Source organism: Canis lupus, chromosome 3 (assembly GCF_048164855.1).
Source record: "Canis lupus baileyi chromosome 3, mCanLup2.hap1, whole genome shotgun sequence".
In the NCBI taxonomy this organism is placed as follows: Eukaryota; Metazoa; Chordata; class Mammalia; order Carnivora; family Canidae; genus Canis; species Canis lupus.
This window is the reverse complement of record NC_132840.1, coordinates 53,178,155-53,203,001: the sequence shown is the minus strand read 5'-3', so window position 1 is coordinate 53,203,001 and position 24,847 is coordinate 53,178,155. Positions and strand designations below refer to the sequence as shown.

Genomic DNA, 24,847 nt, shown 5'->3' with positions numbered 1-24,847 from the left:
CTCCACTCAGCATAATACCCTCCAGTTCCATTCACGTTGAAGCAAATGGTGGGTATTTGTCATTTCTAATGGCTGAGGAATATTCCATTGTACACATAGACCACATCTTCTTTATCCATACACCTTTTGATGGACATCGAGGCTCCTTCCACAGTTTGGCTACTGTGGACATTACTGCTAGAAACATCGGGGTGCAGGTGTCCTGGCATTACACTGCATCTGTATCTTTGGGGTAAATCCCCAGCAGTGCAATTGCTGGGTCGTAGGGCAGGTCTATTTTTAACTCTTTGAGGAACCTCCACACAGTTTTCCAGAGTGGCTGCACCAGTTCACATTCCCACCAACAGTGTAAGAGGGTTCCCCTCTCTCCACATCCTCTCCAACATTTGTTGTTTCCTGTCTTGTTAATTTTCCCCATTCTCACTGGTGTGAGGTGGTATCTCATTGTGGTTTTGATTTGTATTTCCCTGATGGCAAGTGACGTGGAGCATTTCCTCATGTGCTTGTTGGCCGTGTCTGTGTCTTCCTCTGTGAGATTTCTGTCCCTGTCTTTTACCCATTTCATGATTGGATTGTTTCTTTGCTGTTAAGTTTCATAAGTTCTTTATAGATCTTGGAAACTAGCCCTTTATCTCATACGTCATTTGCAAATATCTTCTCCCATTCTGTAGGTTGTCTTTTAGTTTTGTTGACTATTTCTTTTGCTGTGCAGAAGCTTCTTATCTTGATGAAGTCCCAGTAGTTCATTTTTGCTTTTGTTTCCCTTGCCTTCATGGATGTATCTTGCAAGAAGTTGCTGTAGCCAAGTTCAAAAAGGGTGTTGCCTGTGTTCTCCTCCAGGACTTTGATGGATTCTTGTCTCACATTTAGATCTTTCATCCATTTTGAGTTTATCTTTGTGTATGGTGTAAGAGAATGGTCTAGCTTCATTCTTCTGCATGTGGCTGTCCAATTTTCCCAGCACCATTTATTGAAGAGACTGTCTTTTATCCAGTGGATAGTCTTTCCTGCTTTGTCGAATATTAGTTGACCATAAAGTTGAAGGTCCACTTCTGGATTCTCCATTATGTTCCATTGATCTATGTGTCTGTTTTGTGCCAGTACCATGCTGTCTTGATGACCACAGCTTTGTAGTACAGCCTGAAATCTGGCATTGTGATGCCCCCAGCTCTAGTTTTCTTTTTTAATATTCCCCTGGCTATTCGGGGTCTTTCCTGATTCCACACAAATCTTAAGATGATTTGTTCCAAATCTCTGAAGAAAGTCCATGGCATTTTGATAGGGATTGCATTAAATGTGTAAATTTCCCTGGGTAACATTGACATTTTTGCAATATTAATTCATCTAATCCATGAGCATGGAATATTTTTCCAACTCTTTGTATCTTCCTCAATTTCTTTCAGAAGTGTTCTGTAGTTTTACCTCTTTGGTTAGGTTTATTCCCAGGTATCTTATGCTTTTGGGTGCAATTGTAAATGGGATTGACTCCTTAATTTCTCTTTCTTCAGTCTCATTGTTAGTGTAGAGAAATGCCACTGATTTCTGGGCATCGATTTTGTATCCTGCCACAATGCCGAATTTCTATATGAGTTCTAGCAATTTTGGGTTGGAGTCTTTTGGGTTTTCTACATACAGTATCATGTCATCTGCGAAGAGGGAGAGTTTGACTTCTTCTTTGCCAATTTGAATGCCTTTTATTTCTTTTTGTTGCCTGATTGCTGAGGCTAGGACTTCTAATACTATGTTGAATAGCAGTGGTGAGAGTGGACATTCCTGTCGTATTCTTGATCTGAGGGGAAAGGCTCCCAGTGCTTCCCCATTGAGAATGATGTTTGCTGTGGGCTTTTCGTGGATTGCTTTTAAGATGCTGAGGAATGTTCCCTCTATCCCTACACTCTGAAGGGTTTTGATAAGTATTTTGTCAAATGGTTCTCTGCATCTATTGAGAGGATCATATCGTTCTTGTTTTTTCTCCTGTTGATATGATCTATCACATTGATTGCTTTACGAGTGTTGAACCAGCCTTGCATCCCAGGGATAAATCCCACTTGGTCATGGTGAATAATCTTAATGTACTGTTGGATCCTATTGGCTAGTATCTTGTTGAGAATGTTTGCATCTGTGTTCATCAGGGATATTGGTCTACAATTCTCCTTTTTAGTGGGGTCTTTGTCTGGTTTTGGAATTAAGGTGACGCTGGCCTCATAGAACGAGTTTGGAAGTACTCCATCTCTTTCTATCTTTCTGAACAGCTTCAGTAGAATAGGTATTGTTTCTTCTTTAAACATTTGATAGAATTCCCCTGGGAAGCCATCTGGCCCTGGACTTCTGTGTCTTGAGAGGTTTTTGATGACTGCTTCAGTTTCCTCCCTGGTTATTGCTGTTCTGGTTTTCTATTTCTTCATGTTCCAGTTTTGGTAGTTTGTGGTTTTCCAGAAATGCATCCATTTCTTGTAGATTGACTAATTTATTGGCATATAGCTGCTCATAATAAGTTTTTAAAATCATTTGTATTTCCTTGGTATTGGTGGTGATCTCTCCTTTTTCATTCATGATTTTATTAATTTGAGTCTTTTCTCTGTTCTTTTTAATAAGGCTGGCTAATGGTTTATCTATCTTATTAATTCTTTCAAAGAACCAACTCCTGGTTTTGTTGATCTGTTTCCACAGTTTTGGTCTCTATTCCACTGAGTTCTGCTCAAATCTTTATTAACTGTCTTCTTCTGCTGGATGAAGGTTTTATTTGCTGTTCTTTCTCCAGCTCCTTTAGGTGCCAGGTTAGCTTTTGTATTTGAGTTCTTTCCAGTTTTTTGATGGATGCTTGTATTATGATGTATTTCCCCCTCAGGACTGCTTTTGCTGTATCCCAAAGATTTTGAATGGTTGTATCTTCTTTCTCGTTTAGTTTCCATGAATCTTTTTAATTCTTCTCTAATTTCCAGGTTGACCCTTTCATCTTTTAGCAGGATGATCTTTAACCTCCACATGTTTGAAATCCTTCCAAATTTCTTCTTGTGATTTAGTTCTAGTTTCAAAGCATTATGGTCTGAAAATATGCAGGGGACAATCCCAATCTTTTGGTATCAGTTAAGACCTGACTTGTGACCCAGTATGTGATCTATTCTGGAGAAAGTTCCATGTGCACTTGAGAAGAATGTGTATTCAATTGCATTTGGATATAAAGTTCTGTAAATATCTGTGAAATCTATCTGGTGCAGTGTATCATTTAAAGCTCTTGTTTCTTTGGAGATGCTGTGCTTAGAAAAATCTATCAATTGCAGAAAGCGCCGTGTTCAAGTCTCCCAGTGTAAGTGTATTATTATCTAAGTATGTCTTTACTTTGGTTATTAATTGATATACTTGGCAGCTCCTACATTAGGGGCATAAATATTCATGATTATTAGGTCCTTTTGTTGGATAGATCCTTTAAGTATGATACAGTGTCCCTCTTCATCTTCTAACAGTCTTTGGGATAAACTTTAATTTATCTGATATGAGGATGGCTACCCCTACTTTCTTTTGAGGACCATTTGAATGGTAAAGGTTCTACAACTATTTGTTTTCAGGCTGTAGGTGTCCTTAGGTCTAAAATGAGTCTCTTATAGATAGCAAATAGATGAGTCTTACTTTTTTATCCAGTCTGAAACCCTGTGCCTTTTGATGGGATCATTAAGCCCATTCACATTCAGAGTTACTATTGAAAGATATGAATTTAGTGTCATCATGATACCTAGTCAGTCCCTGTTTTTGTGGATTGTTCCCTTGGACTTCCTCTTTCTATTACAGAGTCCCCCTTAGTATTTCTTGCAGAGCCGGCTTGGTGGTCATATATTCTTTCAGTTTCTGCCTATCTTGGAAGCTCTTTATAGCTCCTTCTATTCTAAATGAGAGCCTTGCTGGATAGAGTATTCTTGGCTACATGTTCTTCTCATTTAGGATCCCAAATATATCCTGCCAGCCCTTTCTGGCCTGCCAGGTCTTTGTGGAAAGGTCTGCTGTTAACTTAATACTTCTCCCCATAAAGTTTAGGGATCTCTTGTCTCTTGCTGCTTTAAGGATCTTCTCTTTATCTTTGGAATTTGCAAGTTTCACTATAAAATGTCAGGGTGTTGAATGGTTTTTATTGATTTAAGAGGGGGATCTCTCTATCTCCTGGATCTGAATGCCTGTTTCCATCCCCAAGTTAGGGAATTTCTCAGCTATGATCTGTTCAAATACACTTTCTGGTCCTCTGTCCCTTTCGGCGCCCTCTGGAACCCCAATTAAATTTAGATTTTTCCTTCTGAAGCTTTAATTTATTTCCTTTAACCTTTCCTCATGATCTTTTAATTGTTTTTCTCTTTTTTTCCTCAGCTTCCTTCTTTGCCATCAACTTTTCTTCTATGTTGCTTACTCGTTCTTCTACCTCATTAACCCTCATTGTTAGGAGGGTTTGGATTGCATCTCATTTAATTGATTTTTAATTTCGGCCTGATTAGATCTAAATTCTGCAGTCATGAAGTCTCTTGATTCCTTTATGCTTTTTTCCAGAGCCACCAGTAGCTTTATAATTTTGCTTCTGAATTGGCTTTCTGACATCGAATTGTAATCCAAATTCTGTAATTCTATGGGAAAAAGGACTGTTTCTGATTCTTTCTTTTGTGGTGAGTTTTTCCTTCTAGTCATTTTGCTCAGTGCAGAGTGGCTAAAAACAAGTTGTACTAGAAAAAGGAAGAAAAAAGGGAAGGAAAAAGGGGGGTAACAAACAAACAAAAAACAAGGAGGGGTATCCTCTGATTCTATATATTATAAGTCCCTCAACTTCCCCTGGAGCTTTCCAGAGCTGCTTGGTTAAGAACTTGCTCTTCCCCTGTCCTTCCAGCTCTTCCCCAGGCCTTCCAGGCCTCTTCTGGGGGAGGGGCCTGCTGTGATGACTCTCAGGTATATGCACTTAGGGGAGCTGCCTTGCCCCTGCCAGGTGCACAGTTCAATGGGAGCTGTTTATCTTGTGCAGCCCCTGCTCCCTGGCAGCCCCGCTCAGTCCCAGGCACAAGGTGACATCAGGAGGAACAACAACAGTGGCAGCGGCCAGCTCTCTAGCCCTGGAGTCAGCTCCAGCAGTAACTACCGTAGTCTCCCAGTCCGCTGGGGCCTGGGGGCTCCACTGCCCCTCCTGGGATCCTGCCCGAGCTCCCTGCGAGGGCCTTTCCATCCGGGAAGATTGGTAAAGTCCCTGCTTCTCCAGGCCTGGGGGCTTCAGCCCGCCACCAGCCTTAGCCAGGCTCCTCGCAGGGGCCCCTCCCCCACTGGATACTTTTTTTTTTTTTCTCCATCTTCCTACCTTGATAGAAGCATGAACTCTTCTCACTGTAGCATTCCAACTGTTCTCTCTAAATCTCAGGCCAAATTCATAGGTTTTCAGGATGATTTGAAAGTTATCTAGGTAAGTTGGTGGGGTCAGATGACTTGGGGACCCTACTCTTCTGCCATCTTGCCCCGCCTCCCTCTTTCTTATCCATTTGTTTAGCACAGATATTACCCATTATCTGTTATATGCATCCTTAATGGTTATTCCTATCTACTATTTGTCTACAGACACTTCATGGCATATTTACCAAATACTTTAAAAAAACTTTTTTTTAAAGATTTATTCATTTATTTAAGAGAGAGACAGAGAGAGCAGGGGGAAGGGGCAGAAGGAGAGGGAGAGAGAGTCCCAAGCAGATTCCACACTGAGCACAGAACCCAATGTGGGGCTCGATCTCACGACCCTGAGATAATGACCTAGGCAGAAATCAAGAGTCAGTCGCCTAATGACTGAGCCACCCAGGAACCCCAACCATGTACTTTTTAAGAGGAAATTATGTCTGTCCATTCTCTTTAGCATCTGGGATTTCTATCTAGTTTATCATTCTTTCTGATTTTCAGCTATATATACAGTATCATAAATTTGGTCCTGAAGATTCTTTTTATATTAACATTTTTTAATCCATCTGGTATTTCTTTGGGGGCTTAGTATGTGGTAAGGTAGAGAATCAACTTCATATTTCCTTCCAAATGGGTAATTGAATGTGCCAGGACCATTTATTAAGCAAACCATCTTTTCCCTCTGAATGTAAGTACCAGCTTGTCATATATGCTGAGATCTGATTCTGGGTTTTCTGTTCTGTCCCATTCTTTATTTAATCCTATATGAATGTCATTCTACTCTGTTCACAATTGTTTTATAACACTTTAGTGTCTAATGACATAAGTTCCTCCTCAATATCCTTTTGTAATTTTCTTGGCTAGTCTCAGGCACTTATTATTCCATATTAAATTCAAGCACATATAATGTAATTTAAACTTTAATCTGTATTGTAATTTTAATTAAAATTTTATTAAGTATACAGTATTCATCAAATATCAAGACATTAACAAAGAAGATTTATAATCATAAATCTGCATTCCCAAAAAAGAGAGCTTCTAAGTAGATGGAGGGCAACTTTTTAAAAAATCTTAGGGGAACTTGAGAAAAATAGAAATGTACTGGATAATATTACTATGTGTTTTTCAAAACTGGACAGAGTCTATAAACAGAAAAATAAGGATAGTCATTGAGAAATTGAGAAATACTTCATCAAACTCAATAGAACACAGTTTTAGAACTTTGCATTTTATAAGTAGAAAATATTCCTTTCTTGGTACATTCATGGAACATTTACAAAAATTTGAAATTTAGTTGGGCACCAAAGAAACTGTAATAAATTCAAAAGTATTAATTTACAGGCCACATTGCCTGATAATAAAGCAAAAGAAGTAGAAAAGAACAGCAAGAAAATGACCAAAATCAAGAGACGTTCACTTAACCCTTGGATGAAAGAAAAAACGAAAAAAAAAACCATTGCATCCCTTCTTGGAAGAGTAAAAAGAACATACAAAAACCAATGGGGCATGCCTAAGACCAATAAAGAAAAGCTCTAAACTCCTCTTTTTTTTTTTTTTTCTTTTTTTAAGGTGGGCTAGTAAGTCCATCATGATCATACTTGATGGTGGAAGAAGAGTAAAAATTAGCATAATAACAGCAGATAAAGATTAAAATGGAAGAGATCACTTAATTATATGATACATGTTTGGAAAACTAGAAGAAATAAAAATGGTCCTTTAGCAAAATATAACATTAACAAAATTTACTTCAATAAGAAGCAGAAAATGGATAAACTAGTGAAGAGGACAATTTAAAAAGAGTAGCAAAAAAAGAAATCCCAAAATGATAAAAGAAAAAGGACACCTTTCTATTCATTTTATGAATCCAGAATAATCTTGATATCAACCTTTCTGTAGAACCAGAAAGAGCCCAATTTCACTTAATAATATAGTTTCTGAAATCCTGAATAACATCAGCAAGGAGATCACATCTCTATATTAATAAAAATAAAAGTACATTTTGACTAAGTAGAATCTAAGAATGTAAGGATACATAGATGATTTTTTTTTAAGTTTTTATGTAAAGCTTTGAAAAACTAAAGGAGGAAATCATGTGCTCAACAGTAGACCCTAAAAACTCAGGAGCTGTTTCTAATTTTAAAAATCTAAGTAAAATAGGAATATATGGAAATCCCTTAAATATGATAAATCTAAATCTTTATAAATAAATCTTTATCTAAAACCCAAAATGGGAGGGGGATGCATTCTGAATGATGAGGAACCATTCCATTGGTTAAAGCCATTTCCATTAAAATCAGGAATAAGTCAGGGGGAGCCGTTACCAACATTATTATTCAGCAGTGCTTGGCTTGGGATCCTAGAAAATTCAATAAGACAAGAAAACAGAATACATGGTATTAGAGGAAAGGAAAAACATTGTTTTGCTGATTATACAACTTTATACCTAGAAAATTCAGGAGACATTTTGAAAAAAAAATCACAAAAGCTAATATGAAAATTTACTAACAGTAACTAAGCATACACAGAATCTGATACCTTTTCTCTATATGATTACTAGCCAGCTAAAAAAGGGAAATACAGAAAAAAATCCAATTCACCATAGCAATAAAACTATGAAATGTTTAAGAATTCTTTTAAGCCAGAGATACATGAGAAACACTGTAAAAGTTTATTAAGGAGCATAAAGTAATATTTGAATAAATGAAAAAAAGACATATCATATTATCAGTAGGGAAAGCTTAATATCATAAAAATCAATTCTATCCAAATTAAGATACAAATCCCATGTAGTGCCAGTGAAAGTCACACTGGGAACTTCTCTCAAAGCCTGGGCTGTCATCACAAAGGATGAAATCTTATCTAAAAAGGTTTTATGTAGGGGCACCTGGGTGGCTCAGTGGTTGAGCGTCTGCCTTTACCTCAGGGTATGATCCAGGAGTCCTGAGATTGAGTCCCTCATTGGGCTCCCTGTAGAGAGCCTGCTTCTCCCTCTGCCTGTGTCTCTGCCTCCTTCTTTGTGTGTCTCTCATGAACCAATCAACAAAATCTTTTTAAAAAATTAAAAAAATTTTTAAAGATTTTATTGATTGGTTCATGAGAGACACAGAGAGAGAGAAGCAGGCTCCATGCAGGGAGCCTGATGTGGGACTCGATCCCAGGACTCCAGGATCATACCCTGGGCTGAAGGCAGGCACTAAGCCACCCAGGGTTCCCCAAAATTAAAAGTTTTATAAATTTATAAAATTTTTTTTTATAAAATAAAAAATTGTATTAAGATTTTATGTAAATCCATCATGTCCCAGTTGCCTGTTTAAATGGTTCTCCGGGTCCCTCGTCCCCTAAGCCAGTACTATCAGATTTTGTTGCTGTTTTGTTGATGTTCTTAAAAAGAGCCAGAGGGAGGCACAGAGACAGGAGCACCTTGGCACTCGCTATCAGATTTAGATAGATCAAAATACAAATCCAGTTCTGACCTGTCTTTTCCATTTACACCTTCTTCTGGACGTTATAGCTAAGAGGGAGGGGCTGTCTGATGAAAAAGAACATTGACGGTGAGGTGGTTGGTAAGCTATTTGTGGTTCCTTTCAGGACTCTTCTCGTCTGTCATGCGGGAGCTTGCCAACATCACCCACGACGGGCCCAAGTGGATCTTACTGGATGGCGACATAGATCCGATGTGGATTGAATCTCTGAACACCGTCATGGATGATAACAAGGTATCACGGGGGAAAAGAAAGGCCCAGGCCATCCCTCATCATCTAGGAAACCAGTTTCTCTGGTGCATTTGGAAATCTCGATCCTATACAAGGGCTGGTCTCAAGTAAGGAATTGGTTGAAAGCCGGTGTTATATTTTTTTTTAATTTTTACCAGCTTTGTTGAGATATAATTAACATATAACATTGTGTGAATGTAAGGTGTATGATGTGCTGATTTGAAATATGTGTATTTTACAAAATGACCCCAGTAAGGCTAATTAACAACTTCATCACATAACTACTGTGTGTGTGTGCATGCGCCTGCAATCCTGCATTTTTAGCATAGTTGTAACTGTCTTCAGAATCATCTGTAGAGAGATGAATTTAATATTCAGAGCTGGAGGGAATCTTAGGTCATCCATTCAAATCTTTTTTCTTGGGTTTTTCCTTTTTTATAAATAAGGACAGAGCCTGTCAGCCACCCTCACCAGTGACAAACCATTATCCATGGAGAGTATATTTTATTTTTTGTAAATAGTGAAAATTGACACCAGTAAAGTGGCCACTAAGCTGATAGCTGCTTCCTGAATTTGTTCAGAAAGCACACATGGATTAGAAGTGTTATGATGGTTTCAGCATTGACAGAATCATTAAAATAAATGTGTGCTCTCCCAGAGGGACTACTTTACTTATTTTTTATTGAAGAGTAGTTGACACACAATCTGATAAGAGTTTCAGGTGCACAGCATGGTGATTAGGCAGCTCTCTCTGTTAGGCGGTGCTCCCCTCAGGGGTAGCTACCATCTGCCACCCCACAATGCTCTTACACACCATTGACTGTATTTCCTACACTGTGCCTTTCCATCCCTGTGACTCATTCCATAACTATAAGCCTGGTACCTCCCACTCCCCTTCACCCATTTTGCCCACCCTCCCACCTCCTTCCCCAGAAGGACTACTTTATTTATTTTTTTAAATTTAGAGACGTAGGGAGAGGGAGAAGCAGGCTCCCTGCAGGGAGCCTGATGTGGGACTTGATCCCAGAACCCCAGGAGCACAACCTGAGCCAAAGGGAGACAGTCAACCCCTGAGCCACCCAAGTATCCATACTTTTTTTTTTTTAAGATTTTATTGATTTATTTATTCCAGAGAGATTGAGAGAGAGAGAAAGCAGAGGGAGGAGCAAGGGAGAGGAACAAGCAGACTCCATGCCAGGCATAGAGCCAGACACAGGGCTTGATCTCAGGACCCCAAGATCATGACCTGAGCCCAAACCAAGAGTCAGATGCCCAAATGACTGAGCCACCCAGGTGCCCCCCAGAAGGATTAATTTAAAAGAAACAGTAATATGAAACCTAAACACTTTTTAAAAATAGCCTTGTTATTCCAATATGTTCTTGCTCATTCAAATCACTGACCTCCATTTAAACTTTTTAAAAAGCTTATTTTTTCATTTTTTGCACACACAGGGATGGAGGTGGATGGGCTACAGGGAGAGAGGTAGAGGATTCTTGTAGCAAATCTAGAAAATACTTGTAAAGAAGAAAAGAATCATCCTTAGTCCCTCTCAGGAGTGATCAGCCAAATCCAGCCCCCTGCCCCCAGCTGGCCATGTGTCCTTACTCCTTCCTCCCTGGTGTGTCCCTCCCCATTTCCAGGTCCTGACCCTGGCAAGCAATGAGAGGATCCCCCTGAATCCCACAATGAGACTGCTCTTCGAGATCAGCCACCTGCGCACGGCCACACCAGCAACTGTCTCCAGAGCAGGTATGGCCCAAGAAAGGAGAAAACCCACAAACCCGCCTCACTTGAAAACAGGTGCCTCCAGCATCACATATGACATGGCTGGTTCTGAAGGAAGCTCCAAACAGGAGCCACACATCGATCCTGCGGAACTCTGGCCTGCATCTCAGCCTGAATGCATGTCTGTGAGGGTGAGCAGGTGCTCTAAGGCAAGAGCCATAGGATTTTCTTAGTCCAGAGGTGGGAAGGGAAAGGCCCCAGAGCTGGATAGCTGGGTTCTGCACAGAAGTGCCTCGGATAAAGAAGGGCCACCTGGGTGCCTCAGTGAATGGGTGTCTACTTTAGGCTCAGGTCATGATCCTGAAGTCCTGGGATTGAGTCCCACATCAGGCTCCCTGCAGGGAGCCTGCTTATCCCTCTGACTATTTTTCTGCCTCCCTCTGTGTGTCTCTCATGAATAAATAAAATCTTTAAAAAGAAAAAAGAAGTGCCTCGGATGAGGCTACTTTTAGGCCAATTCCAGCATCATTGTCAACAGAGATGACCATCCCTGCACTTCTAACTACGTCCTGGTGACCGTTGGCAACTTTATACCTTAACTCACCTCTGACTCCACTGCCAGACTGATTGGCCCAGACTACAGTGTAAGGAAAGTGAGTCTGATCTCCACCGTCACATCGGATTCCTTCTCAAGGACCCACATAGGCTGTCCTGGGGAGAATTGTCTCTCTATTTATTTCCTAGGGCTGCTGTAACAAATCACCACAAACTCAGTGGCTTTGAAGACAGTAGGCACATATTCCCTCACTATTCTGGAAGCCAGATTCCAACATCAAGCTGTCAGCCTTTGGGGGATAATCCAGCCTTGCATCATCCAGTTTAGGCTTGTGGCCCCATAACCCTCCCCGTGCCCTGACCTCCTCAGCCACACGGCCTTCTCTGTGTGTCTGGCCTCTTCTGTCTTTTACAGGGACACTTGTAAATGTCCCACGCAGATAATCCAAGATGATCTCATCTCGAGATCCTTAATCACATCTGCAAGGGAAGCTCCTTTTACAAGTGAGGTCATGTTCTCAGGCTCCAGAGATTAGGACATGGTCATATCCTTATAGGGGCCGCCGTTTAACCTCCTGAGCCTAGGCTTGGCCATATGATCCTTCTCAACCCTGCTTGCCATCAACTATTAGCAGTCAATTGGAGCTGGTCCCAATACAAACCTACTTACGCTCTCAGATCAAGGCTGGGTCTCCATTTCTTTAAAGTCCAGTCTTCTGTACATTTCCCACACAGAGAGTAACTTGCTTTCAGGGGGCGGGTGAAGAATATATTGTCATCTGTGGAGACTTCACTGAACAGAATTCTCTGTATTCCCAGGAATCCTGTACCTCAATCCAGCAGACCTGGGATGGAACCCTCCGGTGAGCAGCTGGATTGACAAGAGGGAAATCCAGACAGAGAGAGCCAACCTAACCATTCTGTTTGACAAGTACGTCCCAACGTGCTTGGACACGCTCAGAACCAGGTAGGCCAGGAAATAAGGAAGCTAACGATTTCAAGAGACAGTAAAGAGCTCATGGGCTCACACCTGATGTCCCGCTAATGTTCTGTAAGGAAAATATAAAGTGACTTCCGCATGTGCACATGGGTGTATCCAGAGCCTGTGGGTTGTGCTATGAGGTGACAATCCTGAGATCCTTCAATGTGCAGGCCCCATGGCTGACCCTCCTGCAAACGATACACACGCCAGTTCAACAGACCTGGAGGTGACGATGACACCCATCAGTGACAAACGGGGCCCGCCGTTCACCCAGATAACCCAGGACCAGATGTAACATGTCGTTCAACCAGTCCTGCTCCTCTAGACACTGAGAGTTTACTCTTCCTCTTCTGAGTTTGCAAAAGTAAAAGCAGTAAGTGCTGACCACGTATCCCATACACAAGAGACCAAGTACTCTTACCCAGAAGTTTGCTTATTACAGCAGGAGTATTACAGGTGCCTGCAGAGGGAGGTTCGAGGTTTGGAACCTGTGTCTGCTTTATACTTTCTTGCCCAGTTGATGCATCCTTCTCTGAATCAGTCACCCAGCCTCAGAGTTCAGCCAAGTCCAATCACCAGCTAGTGAAGGCATGACTCAGGAGTCAATAGTTCCTGAACATTCACCAAGTTAAGATCAGGATCATGTTTCTGGGAAATTAAGGCCACCACCCAAAACAATCCCGGACTCTGTGTTCCCTGATCTGTTGCGCATGGGACAGAGCAGAGCTTGGCAAGCGTGGAAGTGGAGATGGAAGGGGACCTGCAGGCTGCAGGAGGCCACGTGCCCTGCCCCTTACCCAGCCACGATCCATCCATGTGAAGAATGAATTTTATGTAACTAAAACCCAAGTTGCATGTGAGTAGTTGACATAGATATTATTTTACATATTTTAGATATTTAATTGGACATCTATTAATTTTGCTTTGATAATTCTTGTATTTGGGGGCCAAGAATTCTTTTCCCGATCTTCCACATTTTCAGAAACCCTTGAAAAGCCTTCAGCCTCTTGTGGCCTGTGGGCTCTGTGAAGCCTTGGGATCTAATGAGATGAAGCAAGCAGCCCTGGCAGCAGGTGAAGTAGGGAAGTGGCCTCAGGTGGGCCAGGGCGGCAGAGTTAAAATGATTCAGGAAGGGAAGGTTTTCAGAAAATAGCAAGCACAACTCTGTCCTTTATCGTTTCCTGAGACACTTGTCTGATAGAGCCTTTTGCCAAATGTTAGGTCATTTACACTCTGGGCATTTAGGACAAGAGATGCCAAACTCTTACCAGTGTGTGTGTGTGTGTGTGTGTGTGTGTGTGTGAGAGAGAGAGAGAGAGAGAGAGCATGTGTGTGAGTGTATGAGTGTGCGCAGAAGCCTCTGGACTTCTGTCTCTCCAGAGGCAGTTCCCCCCGATGTCTGAACCCTGTGGCCATCAAGAAAGAAACACGTCTGTGGTTTATGGTGCCCACACAGGGTGGCATTGAGTGCTCATGGAATTTCTAAGAGGACAAAGCATCTGTAGACGAGGGGCTGAGGTTCCATGCTGTGCCCTGGGCACCACAGCTTTCAGTAACAAGGCTCTGGCCTCCTAATGCCAGCATTCCGTGGCCCTGGTCCTACAAAGCTGTGGGGTGTCCCCACATAATAATTTTTATATTGAATGAGTAGGCCTCATAAGGGGTGATGATAAAGCAACTTTATTTTGTCTCCCACTGCTCCTTCAAAACCATCTTATGTGGCTGGTTCTCCTCCCGCCCCTGGATGAAATCTAGGTCAACACTGATGACTTTCCTGGTCGTTCTCCAGTAATGCAGAGGCACATGATCACCTCCAGAGCCTACCTTCCCTGTGGAGAGGGGGCACCTGCACACCAAGGCTTCTCCTCTAAGCCCTGAATGCAAATTTCTTTCCCCTCCAGCATCTCTCACTTTGATTCTCTATCCGCTTGGAGGAGACCAGAGGCCCCCATGGTTGTCGGGAATCTGTTGCCTCTGTGCTTCACCCAGAACCAGGCCTGAGATAGTTGGACTTTAACTTTATGTTACAAATCAGTGTTGAAGAAATGAAGGAAAGCCTGTCAAGGCCTTAATTTGCTCATTGCTCATGGAAGTAATGCCTAGACTGCGGGACTACTTCCTAGTGGTACTGCTTTAGGGATTGCTGCTAGGTTAGAATCAAGCACAAGACACTGTGGAGGATGGAGCGTGTGTGTGACTGTGCACATGTGGTGAGATAAGCGTGTGTGTGTGTGGGCACACACATGTGTGTGTAAGTGGGATAAGAATGTATGTGTGCACATGCATGTGTGTGTACTCATGGTGGGATGAGAGTGTGTATGCATGTGTGTATGTACACATGGTGGGATGGGGTTGTGTGTGTGTACATGCCTGTGTGTGTACTTGTGGGATGAGAGTGCATGTATGCATGGGCACATGGGTGTACCCATGGTGGCATGAGTATGTGCGTGTGCATATGTGTACTCATGATGGAATGAGAATGCCTGCATGTGTGCACATGTGTGTATGTGTCTGTACACATGATGGGATGAGAGTTACCCATGTGTGTGCACTCACACATGGACACACTCCTGTTCCCTCACACATAGATGCACCTTTGTGCATCTCTTGTTACCTGCCTTTCAGTCAAAACCTCCAAATCCAGTATTAAAACTGCAAAAACCAGGTCAGGGCAAAGGGATCAAGTAAATCACAAGCATATAAAATAAGCATCTGTCCGGGCCCACTCTGTGTTCCCTGCTCCCCAGTAAGACGCTGGTTCCAGAGAAAATGTTTCTCTTGTGTTTGAATCAAGGGAACCTCTCCTCATGAAGGAGTGGAAGGACCAGATCAGCCCTGGACCCACCTTGACTATTGAGGAAATTGTGACCCTGAGATTTCACCCCATTTTGTCACAGTGGCCTGTGCTCCCCAAGGACTGAGGAGCATTCGTGTTCAAAGAAGGGAAGAGCGGATGGGGAGAGTACCAGAGGGAAGGAGGATGAGAAAGAACCTTCTCAGAGCACTCCAGGCCCTTCTTGGTGAGGAGCTGATGAGAGTAAAGGCTTAGGTAGCCCCATGCAATCCCAAAGAACCGGAGAGGCCACAGTTCCACCAAAACCAAGTAGGTTCCAGCAAGCCTCCACAATAGAAAATCTGGTGCCATAAAGCATATCTGGGTCTGTCTTTGCAGATTTAAGAAGATAATTCCAATCCCAGAACAGAGCATGGTCCAGATGCTGTGCCACCTTCTCGAGTGTCTCCTGACCGAGGAGGACATCCCCGCGGACTCCCTCAAGGAAACCTATGAGCTGTATTTTGTGTTTGCTGCCATCTGGGCTTTTGGTGGAGCAATGATCCAAGATCAGGTAAGAGGAGGGGCCGTCATTGACACCCATGTGCAAGTCCACCAAGGCAAAAACCCAACTTCCAGCCAAGATTTGGAAAAGAGGACCGCTGAATATCAGAATTAACATGAAGGCATCCATCTATTATCTACTCGTTGCTCTACTAAAGACGTCAGTCCCCATGAAAGGGCCGCTTGGAGCGAGACAGATGAGCTCAGGCTATGTTTTGAGCGATTGCTTTTTGAGCTGACATATCCTGATTTCTTGGAAAGTTGAAATGTTTTGGAACAAACGGAGGTATAGGTATACTATTTGGCAAGCTAATGGATGTTTTATAGAGGGAATGATGCTGTGCTGTAGAGCCTTTAGAAGGAGGAATCCCTTTAGTAATCCAGAACAAGCATATACGACTCCATACCAGGCCAGAGTTACCCAGCATATCCCCAATCCCCCAAAACACAGAGCTGCCCACAGAAGCTTGGACCAAAAGTTCATGGACATCTAGGGGTAGGAAACCAAGTCAGTATTTATATCATGGTATTGGCTGCTGTAGCCTCATGTATGGGGGTAGGGCTGTTGGCTTGGAATATCTTGGCATCCTATTCTCTAATCCTTCCTATATCCCCAGACTTTTCTTTTAAAGAAAGATTTTATTAATTTATTTGAGAGAGCGAGGGGCTGGTGCAGGCAGAGGCAGAGGGAGAAGCAGACTTCCTGTTGAGCAGGGAGCATGATGCGAGGCTTGATCCCAGGACCCCAAGATCATGACCTGAGCTGAAAGCAGACGCTTAACCAGCTGAGCCACCCAGGTGCCCCTCCCCAGACATTTCCTTGGTTTAGTTTCCTCCAAATAAGAAGTTCCTTATCTGGAAACATCATATTCAAGGTTAGACAAGCCAGCCTTTGACAGAGGACTTCAGCTATCAGGCAGGGTCACATAGGGGCTGAGGCATAAACTCTGGGTCTGAATTAAAATTTTGCCACTTATTACCTGGGGGACATTGGGCAATCGCTTCAACCCTCTCCACCTGGATGAGGGTGCTGACAGTGGTGCCCAGTTTCCTGGGCAGTTATAAGGATTACAGGAAGGGATACTGTTCTGCTCATCTGGCACAGATACATGCAAAGCTGTTAAAACTGTGCTGGCACACGTACATGCTTACTATTAGTATTCTCATACCATAAATACTCAGTTTCATAGCAGGAGTCTGGTACCCCCTCACAGCAAGGGATCAAACCAAGCTGTGATGAGTGGAGAGGTATGATTTACTCTTTCCGGTCTGGGTTGGTCTGGGGCTCTTTCGAGGAAAGAGGTAGAAAGTTTCAGCCTCCCAGGGCAAAGCCACATTCTAGAATCCAGAATGGTGGTGAGGGAGAATTAATTTAGAATTAACAATTAATTTATATTCCATTTCCACAGGCCCTGCTTGTTAGCATCCATCCTACCTCCCTTCACTCCCTTATGTGTCCTTTGGTGGTCCACATGCAGAAAGCAGCTCTCACAAGCTCCTGGGATGCATACCTTTCCCTGTCTCCCTCTCCAGGGCCAGACACTGGTGGGAAAGGGGGAATCTCTGAGGGCGGGGTGGGGAGGGAGGCCCGAACTGGGGTTGAGGCATCTGAGAATTTCACACTGTGTCCCCTGGTCCTTGGAGCTTCTCTGTGACAGCTTCTTTGACAGCTTTCCATCCTTGTCCCTCACTTTTTAAAAACGATTTTATTTACTTATTTGTTTGTTCATTTCAGCACAAGCAGGAAGAGGAGGGACAGGGCCTAGGGAGGAGCAGGGAGACCGACTTGAGGCTTGATCCCAGGACCCCAGGATCATGACCTGAGTTGAAGGCAGATGCTTAACTGACTGAGCCCCTTTCCCCTTCGAGACAAGGAATCCACAGGCTGGACGGGACCTAACTAAAATACAGAGGTCCCAAAAACATAAGTTCCTGCCTTCCATCAAATGCATGCTGTGACCTTTCAGCAGCTCAAATGTCAGACAGCAACCACTTCTGGGCTTTGCCACCATGTTGGTGCTTAGCAGGTAGCAGGGAAACAGGATGAAGACACTTGGTCAATTTTTCTATCTCAGTATAAATTTAAATCCACTCAACTCTTTTTAAAAGCCCAGGAGAAAGCATCCCTCCAGGCATCCTGGGCTCTGGAGCACTTGGAGCTGTAGGCAGCCATGCTAGCGCATGGGGAGAAGACAAGGAAGAAAGCTTTTAGCAGCAGGGAATGCCCCAGACCCCTCCACAAGCTGCATTCAAGCTAAACACCAAAAATAATGCTGTAAGTAGAAAAATAGGAAGCTGGCCAAAATACCCACCTCGAGAACACACACACAGTGGTGCTGATGTTTGTAAAGCTGTCGTTAAAGCAGAAATTCAATATGCAGCCCGTACGTGAGTAGAAGCTCCAAAGGAAAAAAGAAGGTTGTCACTAAATACTTTGTAGGGGTCCCAGGAAATGGTCTCTCAGAGGGCACCAGCTCGGGAGACCAAACACCTGAGTCCAACTCCGAGCTCCACCGTGGGCTTCCAGAGGCCATCCTTTTGAGTTTTTGTCTTTTAGTATATAAAATAGGAAAAATTTGTACTAGCCAGGGTAACTCAGAGCATGGTGAGGATCAGATGAGATGATGCTACAGCCCAAACTCTTTTACAAATATACAGATGTGTCTTAGTGTCATCAAGTTCAAAGGCAGGAAGGGGGCGGCAGGACTGTCCAAATCCAAAGGTGTTGTGATGTCTGAAAGGTCATAGCTGAAGAGACACCCAAAGAGTTGAACTGAGAAAGAGCTGCTGGCTGACTCAACAGAGGTGACCTTGTCTTTAGTGTCCAATTATAATGGAGGTGAGGCCAAGTGCCAGGTAGTGGGAAGGAGATGATGCTGGTCCAGCCCAACGGGCAGTGTAGCTGGTTACCTGACCAAGGAGCTCAAGGTGGAACTGGAGGTAGAGAAAGAAGATACACCCAACCTCCTTTTTTCTAGAGGTGGCCTTTGCCTTGGATTTTCCATATAAATCTAGAACCAGGTTGTTTATAGGAAGTGAAAAGTCTTGAAGGATTTTATCCATGAGCTTTTCCAAGGCTTCTGATCGCAGAGCACAGTATCAAGAGGACAGAGCACCCCCTTCATCGGAAATCAGATCAGAAGAACAGCAAGCAAAGCCGTCTGTCTCTTAGGGCTTGTTTCTGTTCTCATTCTAAAGTAAAAGAATTCAAAACAATCTTTCAACAAAAAAAAAGAAAGAACTTAAAAAAATAAATAATAGGGCAAAAGAACTCAATCCTACTTACCCAGTAGGTGACAAAACAAGGAGTGCCACTCTCTGCAAATCCAGATTCACTGCCACAGGGCGGGCTTGTTTGTCTGTCCAGACTTCCAACTCCATCATTGTTCTGCCCTCCAGGAATAGGTCCTAAAATGTCCAATATGGGTCTCTTTTTAAGTTTTCATTTTTGGAATTTTTTCTAGGTCTGTATGTTCAAAGAATGGGTTTATTGCCAGTAGTAAGTGGGTATGCTATGGCGGGTGTGTGCATGTGCGTGTGTGTGTGTGTGCACGCACATGCACATGTGCATATGTGTTGGATGTTTTGGCTGGGACACAGTAAGACCATGTGAGTACATGGGATGCACAGTCTTATCCTGAGGGACTCCTGATCTAATGTGTATGCATGTAATATGTATGATACATGATCTAATATGTACGCATGTAAATTACACAAAATAAGGCTTTGTCTTTGCTGTCCTACATTTTAGAAATTCTGTGAGGGCACCTTAGAAGTCCTTTTTTCTAGGTTGCTCATTTTATAGATGAGAGAAATGAGGCTCTTCTCACTCCACCACCCTGTACCCCCAGATGTCAATGGCCACCATGTTACTCATTCCATCCCCAACCGTCACCCCAGAATTGCTGAGTCTCGGCAGCCTGGGAGGATGGGGGTCCATATATCTCTTCAGGAGCTCTTGGCCATGTTTGCCCATCTTATGGTCACGAGCCCCCAGTCTCCTCTCTGTTCGTACACCCCCTTCCCTGCACCCCATAAGGACACTTAGCACAGTGGCAGGGCAGCTCAGCCACATGGTCAAGGGGTGGCACACACACCTGCTCAGGGCTGGCCCCCATGCCACTGTGTCTTGTCAGGGCTGATCCTCAGGGAAGCATCATCCTTCCCCGTGTTCCCCACCCTGACCTGCCTGATGTTAGGGCAGCCTGTCCAGGATTCTGAAGCTCTGGAGAGCCCCACCTCCTGATTGCTTTGTTTGGGCAGATTGTGGACTACCGGGCAGAGTTCAGCAAGTGGTGGCTGATGGAGTTCAAGACCATCAAGTTCCCCTCCCAGGGAACCATCTTTGACTACTACATAGACCCAGAGACAAAGAAATTTGAGCCTTGGTCCAAGCTCATCCCCCAGTTTGAATTTGACCCCGAGATGCCTCTGCAGGTGAGTGTGGCCGAGTGACCGAAGGATGTACAGTGGCGCCAAGGATCTGCAGTGGCTTTAGTGCCAGCCCCTTATTGGTGTCCAAGTGTTTTAACTTTGCAGGAGCCAGTCATCCCCAGCTGCACACTTTTCAGGAGGAAATCTTAGGTGCAAAAAGCCACAGATTCCCCCAAAGACTAGGCAACTTGATTAGACTCTACCAGCCTCCTTGGGGGCAGAGCAGGGGACACGGCAGGGCAGAAGGTTCTCAAACACAACAGAGCAGCCGCAGGGAGGCAGACAGAGCTGGCAGGGGAGGGAGGAGATGCTCTCCACCAGGAGAATGGAGTCGTGGAATGGTCTTACTGTGCATGTGACCAAAGTCACTCCTGCCCGGCATAGGGAGCCAGCACCACCACACCTCTTCAGAAATACTCCAGAACATTTTGCAACACACCTGTTTCTCCCACAAGCCCCTGGCACACTCATCACATTCTCCCTGCAGGCTTGTTTGGTACACACAAGTGAAACCATCCGAGTGTGCTACTTCATGGAGCGGCTTATGGCACTGAGGCGGCCGGTCATGTTGGTGGGAGCCGCAGGCACGGGCAAGTCGGTGCTGGTGGGAAGCAAGCTGGCCAGCCTCGACACTGAGGAACACCTGGTGAAACACGTGCCATTTAACTACTACACCACGTCAGCAATGCTGCAAGGTGAGGGCCTGGGGCATATGGAAGGGAGGGTGGGGGTGTCTGAGTGGCTACACGCCCTGACATGGAGCTGGAGTAAAGCATTGGGCACCTGCTTGGCCCCTGTGCCCACACTCCTCTCCTGCCCCTTCCTTTCTCCTCCATGGCACCTCTGTTTCACTCCTCCAGCACCCTTAGCACCATACTTTTTCTCATCCCATCTCCTACATTCTTCCCTGGTCTCTTACGTCCCTCCTGGGCCAGGAGTTCAATACAGAACAGTGTTCAGTACTTTGATGCCAAGGAAAGCTGACACCCACAGAAGGATGGCCACAGGCTTGTAGACTGCTGGCTCTCGAAGCATCTCTTGAGATCATTTCCTTCACCCTTCTTATTGTATAAATAGGAAAACTGAGGCTTGGGTAAAAATTGCCCAAGGTCAGCCATCAAGTGGCAAGGTTGGTGGGGCACATCCGGTCTTCTGAGCACACAGTAGGTGATTTCCACTGGGAGTTGACGTGCTGAGCTCCCGAGGGAACATGGGTCCTCCAGGTGTGGCATCAGGGTCAGAGGCTCACTGACAAAGTTTCCCCCTTGCCAGCACCACTTTCTCCCTGACCCTTGTTAACAGTAGGGTCTCCTTTTATGTAGAAACACTCACCACATTAACTCTAGAAGCAGCTTCCTCTTGACGAGGTGTCCAAGCCAGGCTCTTGACAACATGAGAGGGGTTGCAAGGCTGGGGAGCACCCTGCTCTTGTTCCTTACACCATAACTCGGCCATGCTTCCCATGTGAGACCCCAACACATGCCCACACCCCAAATGCAAAATCACTGACAGGAATTCCGTGCTCCGGGCTGTTCACACACTGGTGATTATAAGCCATAGCGTAGCATGCAGAATGTGAGCCTGGCACTGCGCCCGTCCGACATCCAGGCCTCAGGCCAGCAGACTTGCAAAACAAGCTTCACTTTGTCCCTTGCTCAGCCTAGACTGGCTTCATTTACCCAGACCTTCCGTGGCCCCCCTCAGCAAGAACCCCAGAGTCAGTCAGCTCAGTGTTGGCGCATTCCATGTCCCTGACTCCTGCATAGAGAACAGCTCACTTCTCTCCCTCCTCCCGACCATTCTGGCCCTTCTCCATGTGCTGCTGGGGGCACCACTAATCTGCTCCCTGCCACTCAGAGCCATTAGGCCCTGGCACCCCGACAGAGAGATTCTACTACACCTCTTTGTCAAGCGAGCCTCTGGGCTTCCTCCCCTGTTGGGCTCAGGAATGTTCCACATCCCAGTCGGAACCCAGCAAGCGACTAGAGTTCCCATGTTAACATTAACAAGTAAGACAACGAGACATGATGAGGACTCATGTCAGGAGTTCACTAGTTGGTCAGTGACATGAGCATCTTCTGTCTGAATGGCCAAAGAGGATGCCATTTTTGTTGTTGTTGTTGCTCCTCACAGTGTAAACAGCTACAGGCATGAGGCACTTTTAAGTTTAATCTGCATGATTAATATTTTTTAATCCAGCATTTTCTGAAATCTACATGAGCAACCAAACCTGTCCCAACTTCTGTAGCGTAAATACCCTCACCGCGACCAATTTCAAGCTGCCAGTGCAATGTCCGTGAACAGAGAAGGCAGTAGCTCACCCTTCGTGGTGTTTCCACTTCCCAGATACAGTAGACAAGAAATAGCTTCAGCAGCACAGATTATGGTAAAGTGAGGTAAAATAATTCAGATGTGATGATATTTAAATATCTTTACCCTTGTTTTCAATGTAATTTAACTAGTAAGGTTATTGAACTTACTGTTTAAATAATGACTGTGTTTAGAAATCCATCTTGCAGAACTACCTCAGTTGTAACAATCAGCTCTCAAGAGGCAGCTCCAGTAAACCACTAGCTGCAGCCTTCTTCCGCGAGACCTTAGCCACCATCATGGCACGCCATGTTATCTGCATGGCCTGGCCGCATCCATCATGGCCTGGCCACATCACATTCATGCGCTGCAGTGGTTGCAAGCAGACTTCACATGCATGGCTGGCTCATGTCTGAACACTGTTTTGTCTACCTTCCAGAGTTTCTTGCTCATGGAAAGACATGCCTCTTCACTTATTTGTAAGCCTAGAGTCCAGTGACTGATCAGATTATCAGTTCTGCCCATTCACTCCAATTCTTATGCTACTACCTCTCTGCTCATATCAACAACTGGCATTTATCAAATATTCACCAAGTATATGTCAGGCACCAACCTAGGATTGGAATTTTACACACATTTAAATTATTTAATCCTTTATAGCCTCATGAAATAAGGCCTTGCATTATCATTCTGTTATTGATAAGAAACACAAGGAAGAGAGAAGTTAAATAAGCTACCGTAGGCCACACAGTAAGTGATGGAGTTTGGCCCCAGACAGTCCGACTTCAGAGCCTGTGCTCTTAATTGTGAGGTTATACTGCCACCCTGGCCAGAAAATACTTTGAAAACTGAAATAAATGTTTGCTGTTAGTACTGTTATCATTAGTGGTACCATTCGAGTATTCTGGAGGAGTTGTTTTCTAGGATCCTATTATAAGGGTTCTTAGTTTAAAAAAAGTACCTTGGGCAGCCCGGGTGGCTCAGCGGTTTAGTGCCACTGCCTTCAGCCCAGGGCATGATCTTGGAGACCAGGGATCGAGTCCCATGTCAGGCTCCTTGCATGGAGCCTGCTTCTCCCTCTGCCTGTGTCTCTGCCTCTCTCCCTCTCTCTCTCTCTCTGTGTCTCTCATGAATGAATAAATAATCTTTAAAAAATAATTAATTAATTATTTAATTTAAAAAATTTTTAAAGTACCTTAAATAATGAATCAAAACATAATCAAGGAAAAGGAGATGAGCTGTTTGCACTGCCTGGACCTCTCTCTCTTATTCTGGGCCCCTAAGCCAGAGGATTTTCCCCTTCTCTCTTGTTGAAGCACAGAGAATTATTTAAGAGTCAGACTTCCATCAGATGGAACCAGAATGATACTGGCCCCTCACTGCATCTAGACACAATGCTTCTGCATCTTGTGAATTTCCCAGTGGCCTCTTGGTCCCATCCATCCTCCACACTAGGGATGGATGAAGCAGTGATCTCTAACCTAACCTATCTAGAAGCAACAAGGAACCAGGGAGTCACCCAGAGCCCCAGGGTAGCAGGATAAATGCCCCAAGAGTCCACACAGCAGAGCTCATACCCTTGACTTTGAAAAAAATGTTGAATTCCCTTCCCGGGAACCTCCTGCCTCTTGATTTGGTCACAGTCCAAACAACTTTATTTGGCTTCTTAGCCTAAAACATTTTATTTTTCTAAAGATTTTTATTTATTTGAGACACAGAGGAGAGAGCATAAGCACAGAGGAAGGTCAGAGGGAGATGGAGAAACAGACTCTCCACTGAGCAGGGAGCCCGACTCGGGCGGGGCTTGATCCCCATACCCTGGGATCATGACCTGAGCCGAATGCAGACATTTAACCAACTGAGCCACTCGGATGCCCCTGAAACATTTTAGAAACAACAAAATGGCAGGAGAAAAGATGCCAATGACACTTAGAAAAGTGGTAGCAAGAAACCTGATATCCAAAAGGACACGGAGAATTTCAAAAAGGAGATACAAGAACTCCTAGGGTAACTATTCTGGCCTTGAACAAGAGGCAGATGCCCCCACCCACATCCTGATCCCAACCCACTTTCTCAGCCAAGTGTCTTCATTGCGGGTCATGCTCAAGACCCTGCATAATTACAAAAAAATTGGATGTATTGTGAAGCAGTCTGCATCAAACGGCAGGTAGTACACCCAGATAGGTGTGCAAAATGTGCAATTATAACGTGTCTGTAGTGGCACATGGTGGGAATAGCCTAATTATCTATATGATGAAATGTGAAGCATTATTACAAAGAATGAGGACATTCTCTGAATGGATTTGGAACTCTGTTCAAAGCTTTGTTGCACAAAAAAAAGCGAGATACAGAACAGAGTATATTGTGTGCTCTCAAAAATGTCA

General features: G+C 44.1%; 1 protein-coding gene across 1 annotated transcript in view; it reads left to right on the top strand.

The window, feature by feature from the left end:
* DNAH9 (dynein axonemal heavy chain 9) overlaps positions 1 to 24,847 on the top strand; it is a 336,893-nt gene that overhangs the window by 137,475 nt on the left and 174,571 nt on the right. Inside the window, exons 33-38 of the mRNA XM_072821109.1 lie at positions 8,995 to 9,122; positions 10,761 to 10,869; positions 12,220 to 12,367; positions 15,555 to 15,729; positions 19,983 to 20,156; positions 20,641 to 20,848. Of these exons, the coding sequence (XP_072677210.1) occupies positions 8,995 to 9,122; positions 10,761 to 10,869; positions 12,220 to 12,367; positions 15,555 to 15,729; positions 19,983 to 20,156; positions 20,641 to 20,848 (942 nt within the window). The remainder of the gene's footprint in view (positions 1 to 8,994; positions 9,123 to 10,760; positions 10,870 to 12,219; positions 12,368 to 15,554; positions 15,730 to 19,982; positions 20,157 to 20,640; positions 20,849 to 24,847) is intronic.